This window comes from Opisthorchis viverrini, assembly GCF_000715545.1.
Source record: "Opisthorchis viverrini unplaced genomic scaffold opera_v5_189, whole genome shotgun sequence".
In the NCBI taxonomy this organism is placed as follows: domain Eukaryota; kingdom Metazoa; phylum Platyhelminthes; class Trematoda; order Opisthorchiida; family Opisthorchiidae; genus Opisthorchis; species Opisthorchis viverrini.
Genome location: NW_008751836.1, coordinates 441,479 through 449,671, shown reverse-complemented (window position 1 = coordinate 449,671; position 8,193 = coordinate 441,479). Strand labels below are relative to the sequence as shown.

Sequence of the window (8,193 nt, the reverse complement as noted above, 5' to 3'; positions counted from 1 at the left end):
CAACTTAACTTTTAGACTGAAAACTACCTTTGGCTAAATCTTCCCGCATTGGTCACACATCTGCTCATATAAGCGGAAATTTATCGCTGCTTTGAATTCCATTTGTTGCCTGGACTAAGCAACTTTTAGACTGAAAACTACCTTTGGCTAAATCTTCCCGCATTGGTCACACATCTGCTCATATAAGCGGAAATTTATCGCCCAGCTGCTTTGAAGCTTCCAAAAGGCAATTTATAGTGCCATCATGCACCTTGGTTTTCACAAGGACAGTTTGTTACAGTATGTCTAAATTTGTTCTTTTCCTGAAGTAAGTGTATCAGACGCCAAATCCGCTATCCCACATATCTTGTTAGTAATGATGTGCTGTTTCAGATATGAGAACAAGGGATAGGGATAAGCAAAGAAGCTTATGAGTGGATGTACGGTTTTACCTGGGGTGTATCTTGAAAATTCTCATCGCTATCTGATTAAAAGGCTGTCTGGGCGCTGTCTGGGTGCCTTTGTACAGCCTGTAACCAACACGTCAAACAAGAGGGAACGGAGTTTTAAGAATACTTCTCGGCATATCAGAGGGGTAAATCTGAGAATCTCCGCAAGCGCTTACGCCTGTAACTCTGTTTTGGTCGTCCCTCTTGTTCGACTGGGTTGCTGCTTGTTTTGGTAAAATACTTGGAATGGGTGAGTTACTTATACAGTAGAGTGTCTCTCAATACTAGCACTACTTCGGAACAGACTAGTCAGGTAAACCAAAGTTATTTCTGTGTCTCTGTCGACGTTGTCACCTGTAGTATGCATGCTATGGAAGCACCAGGCGACAGTGAGTCTCCGAACGTAGGAGCTAAACAACAATTTGTAGGGATAGAAGATAAAAGGAAAAATCGTGATCCAGATCCCAGTAAGCATGCTTGTACATCACCAATACTCACATAAAAATCAAACTGGCAGAAAGCGTATAGTACATCACCAAGATTGGACGGGTTTAGAGGTTATCTGAGACAACCAGCTGGTAAGATGAAGGGGGAAACGCAGTGGAATTGACAGAGAAAACAGTTGACATTATTTGGGTCCACAGACTCAATCTTGAGAAGAAATCTTAGTCACTAGTAAACTGGACGGCCTTCACCATCGAGTCTCTTACAGTGTATCTGTCCAAAACACAGAGGAGGTTTTCAGGTTTCCAGCCGATGGATACCAAGCAAAACGAATCGGCCAGCTGTTTTGTCAGCGCCTGACAAGCCTGTCGGTCGTGACAACAATGTTCTTGATTCCGCCGAATAGGAAGACTGACATAAGACAAACGGACCATCAGTCACACCTACTTTGCCCACTAAAGTTTGGACGTTGCCCAGCCTAGTTCTGTGGGTTGGCAAACGGCTACTATTGTTGTACGTCAGCATCACATGGAAGCGAGAAATATGAATAGACGAAAAACACCAGCGTCGTTGGCTGTCAGCTAAAATGCCTACCTTACCAATGAAAAAGCGATTGCAACTTGGTCACCAGCACATGTGCCGAAATTGGTAACAGCTTACGTCCTATATCAAGTAAACGTTGTAACCGTGTCATCACGTTCGTCCGAAGAGTAGATCATGACAGCCGCTTATTTCCTAACAGTACAAAGTAAGACTTCCGTCGTAGTTTCCAAAATCAGTTTTCACAGAAAATAAACTTCCTTTTGCGAAATACGCTCATTTGCAAACTAATTTGGTTTTTCGGAAGACTCACCTGGAACCCAGCTGAATCTCTCATTTGTGATGTTTTCAGGCAACTGAATGTGCTGCACCAGGCCGCCTCATGTTTCAGTCGCTACGATATTAGAGATATCGCGATGTATGTATATTTGTAATGCACCACTCATAAGGTTGCTGAAAACTCTTCGACAGCCCACGACCGGTTTTGCCCTTCTTTGGGCTCATCAGGTAGGCGCAGCCCCCGGGTTTCCGTCAAACTTATGTTCTACTTGAAACCAGTTGCCTGGAAACATCACAAAGAGGAGGTTGAGCTGTGTTTCAGGTGAGTCCCGCAAAACCAAATTTGTTTGCAAATGAGTGCATTTCGCTAATTTCGTGCAATTTGCTTTCAAGTAGAACATAAGGTTGACGGAAACTCGGGGAGGGCGCCTTCCTGATGAGCCTCAAGAAGGGTGAAACCGATCGTGGGCTGTCGACGAAACTTCCTTTTGGTTTACCAACTCATATGATCAACACTAGATGTATATAGTCGATGGTGTTTAACCAAACGACTTCAACGAGCAAAATATGTACAGCGGTGGACTGCACGCTAATGCAGGATTTTAAAGCTATAAAATTTGACCAATAGCGCAGGGAATTAGAATGATAGTTTAGGGGCGTCTTAATGCAATTGGATACTTCCAAATGTCATGCCAAATATGAAAAACCCTGTGAATATCTTTGTCATCAATGATTCTAGTAAAGTACAAAACTCAACCGAGTTTCTGGGTTTTAAGAAGGATTTTCAAGCAGTGATCAAGTATGAGGTCTCACAGAAAGCTGGATTAGAGAGAAAAACTAACCAAGCCAAGCCCACTGTTCTACGGTGGGGGCAATCAGAGTGGTTAGTTGGTTGAATCGTACTTTGTGGGCAATCCTGTTTTCATGCTTCGTCCTTATTGGTCAAAGTGAAGTGTGTGATGAGGGTTGTGTAGCAGTCCCTTCAGCCACTTAGCCGACAATGAACTGCAGGATGTGTGCGTAAAAATTACCGAATTTTTTTATAGTCTGCAATAAATTTCCTAATGCGATCACTGCAGACCTATCTGCAGTCAGGGACTAATTCAGGAATATGGTGAGATGAATTCATCACTTCTGCGCGCAAGTTATGTGTTGTGAATAGTTTTCAGTTAAGTTTTCCTACATCGTTCAACTTCCCCCGACGTACAATCATAGTCGGGGGGGGGGGGGTACGGAATCTCAATTTAGAATCCACTGGCACACTTCAACCACAAAAGTAGTCATCTGCAGACGTGATCATGCCACGACACCCTCTTTCTTTGAGGGTGTCTATGGAAGAGTTTCGCGTCCCACGCAGAAGTCACTATTGTAATAATTATCTAATATCTACGAGTCTTCGACGACCTTTTGAGTAGTGTATTACACCTATACATGTAACGCGATATCTACAATAGCGTACTATCATGAACATCATAAACGACAGATTTAGCGGGATTCCAGGTGTCTCCCGTCAAAACCAAACTGGTGTGCAAATGAGTGTATTTATCTAATATCTAGTTATAACGACTCGATAAGGGTGACTGTGCTGGTTTTCAAATCATACTCAGCAAGTGTCATCACTCCGATTTCAAGTTTGCATTATTCCGTATTTATATAACTTTTTTATCAACACACGTATGAATGCTATGTTTCATAGGCGGGAGCTTCTGCTGATTTGAGGTTACAAATATCCACTTACGGGAGCCCACTTTATATTGAAATGGAATTTTCAATATTTTTTTGTTGTTCTGTTGAATAAGACAATGGGCAGGCCATCTTCCCGTGACTGGTTCGGTGCAGTTCGTTTATTTAAACGTACCAATGTTGGGATCACTCAATAGAGTGAATAAAAGGTGTTATTTTGCTCATCGTTAGCATCATCTACCTACCTACCTATTTGAAACTATGCATACTAAGCACAATGGCAATGTAAAAGAGGCCAGATGACCTTTTGCTGTCGTTTAAATATTTCAATGAACTTGTTTTTAGACCGGCGAGTTGTTCGTGTAAACAGTCGCGAGGAATAAATATAAATCGTATCTTAGATTTATCTTTCCACTCAGTAGACTGCGTCTTAAAGAGTCTAACTTTTTACAAAATTCTTGCTGCACATACAGACAATCGGTCCATTCCTCGGTTCCTTTGATTTCCAATGAATAATTTCATCCATGCAGACCAATAATGCGAAATCATAAGAAAGTCACTTGATGCATCTTCTGCTTGGTTATTTCATCTTAACTGTTTTTTTATTTACTAAAAAAATTCAGTGCCTATTTTCATAATTAACCCGTTTATCTGACCTTGAAGAATGTGGCACAGACATGCATCTTCACGTGATATCAGACGTCTAGCTTTTTAGCGGGACGTGCAAGGAATCAATAACGATATTCTATTACTAAACATAAGATATAATATCAGATTGTTGGATACAACTAGAGTTTCCATAATGAAAACACGAAATTGGCAGAGCGTTTGTTCACAGGTGATTCTCTTAGGCACCCACATTCACCGGAACAAAGAGACAAATGTATTCACTCCGATTCAAATGCTGTGCAGAGACATTTTTCGGCTAAAAGTGGGAAAGTATGTAACTCATGGAGTCAGCTACATCATGATTTGGGTGTTATGGATGGGGGACAGGCAACAAAAATACATCCAGTTGATTGTGTATTTTGGCCGGTACTTTTTAGCGGCAGCGCCCATCTGCCATCGTAAAATACGAGCTACTCTCACCTGCACAGTATTCCAGCCTGGTGTTTAATACGTCTGTATAGGTCTGCCAAACTACACGAGCACGAGCTATCAGTTGTTCTGTTCAGTCCAGATTAAATAATCCCTTTCTGCTCTCCACTCCCTGTCCTCTACCCTGTCTTCATCATCAAATTAGGTTTGATATTCTTAGGACTACAAACTTCATACAAGTACACAAAACTCTATTAAACTGCGGAGAACACTACCAAGGGATCGATTTCAACGGAAACAGGTTATGCAGTGTTGCTAGTAATAAGGCCTGTATTGTTGTTGATCCTACCTTTGTCCATTGGGGATTACGGACACCGGTCCACCCACAGAGCGAGAGAACAGGCGTGGTACTAGATGTTTCCAAATACGGAAGTCAATCACCTCCACGTGTTAAATGCGTCTGCCGTGCAAAAACAATTCATTACATAAGCGTTGCTAGGTGGCGGAAATCGCGCCATTTTGATTGGTTGACTGACTCATCGCAAGCGGGTTGGTTAAGGTAAACCACGCACGAATGTTGTCGACAGTTCGAAACACACTGATGGGTACATTGATGGGTAGCGTGCACTGATGCCACTTTCGACTTTGGCATTGCGCTCAGGCTGCAGTGGAGTGTATCAATGCAGCATCCCGAGTCCTTACTTTTCAGTCTCAAAGTGAGTTCAAGTTTCAGTGGTGGATAGTTGGTATTTGATATCCGACAGTAAGTTGCCGGAATTATCGCATTTCACTCCAGTCTTCACTTGGTAATCCACCGGGATTTTGGTTGGTTTTGACGTGTAGAAACTCACAGTGGGTGTGTAGGTTAAACCTGATTGCCTTTAGGTTCGGAAAAGTTTTGCTGCAAAAGGGCTGTCACGTGATTTCAAGGAGATTCGGATGCGATCACCCGGATAGTTGCGGGATTGGTGGGACTAGTATGCACAACACCTGTTCCAAAGTTTTTCTGTCTTGTGGTTTTGGAGAACTATACCAACCAAGCTGTTGTTGTCCACTCTCTGGGTTCAATTCCAGTTATATCTTCCTAAGGCCTGAGAATGAATATAGAAACTAACCAGATTGTTTTGGTGTGAGGCGGGCGAGAGTAGAAAGCACCAGTTCTCTTCGGAATGATCGCATATAGCAATCCCTCCATCAAGATGGGTGGAAAAGTTGGCCTCCCCTATAGATAGTGATTTTGATTTAACAACAGTGTATCAAGTTTTGAGAAACGCTAGAAAGCCGTACATCCAACTGAAGTGTTTCCTGCAGCACTATTTAGTTTTTCTACTAATATAATTGAGATGCACCTAGTAGTGAATTTATCCAAAAGTTATTGCCTTATTTCTTAAATCATTCAACTGGCCAGTCAAAATCTATTTATGATGTGTCCTCGTCTAGATTTTTTAAGAAGCACATCGTATCCCTCCAGCATTGTCAAATTTATCCAAATTTATCCACGATTGCCACAGGCCAGTGACAGAATCTCACAAACTCTTAATTAACACTACTCTGAAAAACGGCACTGCTGTGGCGTATGCTTCCGTCATATGTTGAAATTGTCCTGTTCCAATCTTTACTTGTCTTTCTGGAAACAGAATCTACCGTAAAATTCAACCATACAATGGTAAACGATGAACCAGACTTTTCAGATCACTTCCTTGTATCCTGACTCCATTCACATTTGATACATCTCTCTTTGACTGGCACATGGACGTGCGGTGGTGAACAGCACTTACATAGTGGTTTCCATCAGTTCAATGATAGCTGGAGGTAGAAATTTATGCTAGACGCTGCTCACAGCTCAATCACAATAGTGCTCGACTACCTATTATATCTTTCTAGCTTCTTTATTTCAGGCCGCTATTTCTGCCAGTAAACTGGGTTCAAACTGAGTCGAATGGTTCACAATGGATGTATCAGGACGGACGTTACTCAAGACTACTTTGACTTGGAATACGGGGGTTTCTGTAATGATTCACATTCCTAGCCACTCTCAGGGAGTCAAAGCGTTCAAGAAGGAACAAACTCAGAGTGCTAGAAATGACTCGTGATAAATTTTTCAAGTGTGGTATAACTCATAGCAATCTGGCTAGAGCCCCCCCCCATGGAGAATGGTCTATCTTCAGGGTGTCTTCCTTAGAAAGGGGTCCCCCCGTAGCAGCTAAGGAGAGAGAGACGTCAACATATAAACTTACGGCTTTCCACAAGAAGCACATTGTTCCATTTCTTGGAGCAGTAATTAGAAAGCGTTGAAATTTCCCATTCTCATTTTACGAATTTTTTCCAGGGAGTCTAATTTTCATCAGTTTATACGTAAACAACTAAACTAGTGACCAAGTTTTGAGGGCTCAGTAGCTCAAATTTCAGAGGTACCAGTTGATTTTTATTCACGGACTGATGTTGACGTCTAAACTGCTTTTGTTCGCTAGGTATACACAACCGAAATTTGCTTCTTTTTGCTATTAAACTAGGTGAATAAGTGACACAATAAATAAATGATTGGCAGACGGTTAGCTGTGGTCGAACCAGTGAACTCTTGCTTAAAGTGGCGGAGACTCAGACTGTTTGGCTGAACCGGAAATGGTGCAGCGTGTTAATTCTAGGTACCGATGTAGATCAGGGCGAATAAAGCCGGTATGGGAATGTGCAGAGGCTTGTGCCAAGCCATCATTTGGCCTAAACATGATTGCGTAACCATGGGCACCTACACTGGCTACTTGTCCGGGTGCCGGCGTCATCTGTCAGTTCCCTTAAGTTTCAGTGAACGACTACGTTTCCAAGTGTGGCAGCAGGTAAGTGCAATCAGGAGCTGTGCACTGACACATCATCTAAGGTGGTAATATTTTGTTAAAGCAGCCGTTCATCCTTAGGATGACAATGTTGGGCAGGTAGTTTTTGGAAAGTGGAGCGAACCTGCTTCGTTTCCAGGTAGTCAGTATGTTAACCGGTAGGTGTGCCGGTAACTCATGAGACCAACTTTATTAAGACAGATGTGTCCGCATTTTGTGTAAGTCCACATTGTTGAGGCTGCATTGAGGGGTTTCATCATCATCATCGACAGCATGACATCAGTGTTCAAAACCGATGCTTCACTGCCGTACAACCATGACATATTTGAAAGCCTTATTGTAAAGAAAACAATAAAGGTGGACAGGGGAGCGACTTAGTGCTAGCTTAACACAATCATTCCGTGGTGCCACCACACGGTGCCTCCACACATTCACTCAGGCAATCTGGATAGAAACTGACAACAAGAACGCCACTGACATCGATTGGCAGCCATATCTTGTAGTGTCTCCAACCAGGCACAGTGAGGATCACACGGTCCCCATCCTGGAAGGCGAGTAGCACCGACAGCACCCAAGCGTTTCGTGATCTCCTTCATACTCCTCTGCCAAGTCACGTGTTGGCCACCTCTCTGTTTACGCCACTCTGAGTTGGGCATGGAAAACAGTACTCTCTTCGGCAAACGATGGTTCGGCATACGTAACACATGTCCCAACCAACGCAGCTTCTGGTATTGGACGCATTCTTCAATGGAAGTACCCGTTACACAACCGAAAACACGCATTCTAGATGCCTCGTTACAGATTCGCCGACACCAACCCACACGAGCTATGGTTCTGAGACAACGATTGTCGAACACCTGAAGACGTCTCAGGTCCGCTGCTCGAATAGACCAAGTCTCACAGCCATACAACATAACAGCCCGTACTGTAGCTTGATACACACGTCCCTT

At 43.0% G+C, this 8,193-nt stretch overlaps 1 protein-coding gene across 1 annotated transcript in view; it reads left to right on the top strand.

Moving 5' to 3' along the window:
* Positions 1 to 5,023: 5,023 nt before the first annotated feature.
* T265_14345 (hypothetical protein) overlaps positions 5,024 to 8,193 on the top strand; it is a gene marked incomplete at both ends in the record, with an annotated part of 56,172 nt that continues 53,002 nt past the window's right edge. Inside the window, one exon of the mRNA XM_009173248.1 lies at positions 5,024 to 5,128. Coding sequence (XP_009171512.1) covers positions 5,043 to 5,128 — 86 coding nt within the window. The remainder of the gene's footprint in view (positions 5,129 to 8,193) is intronic.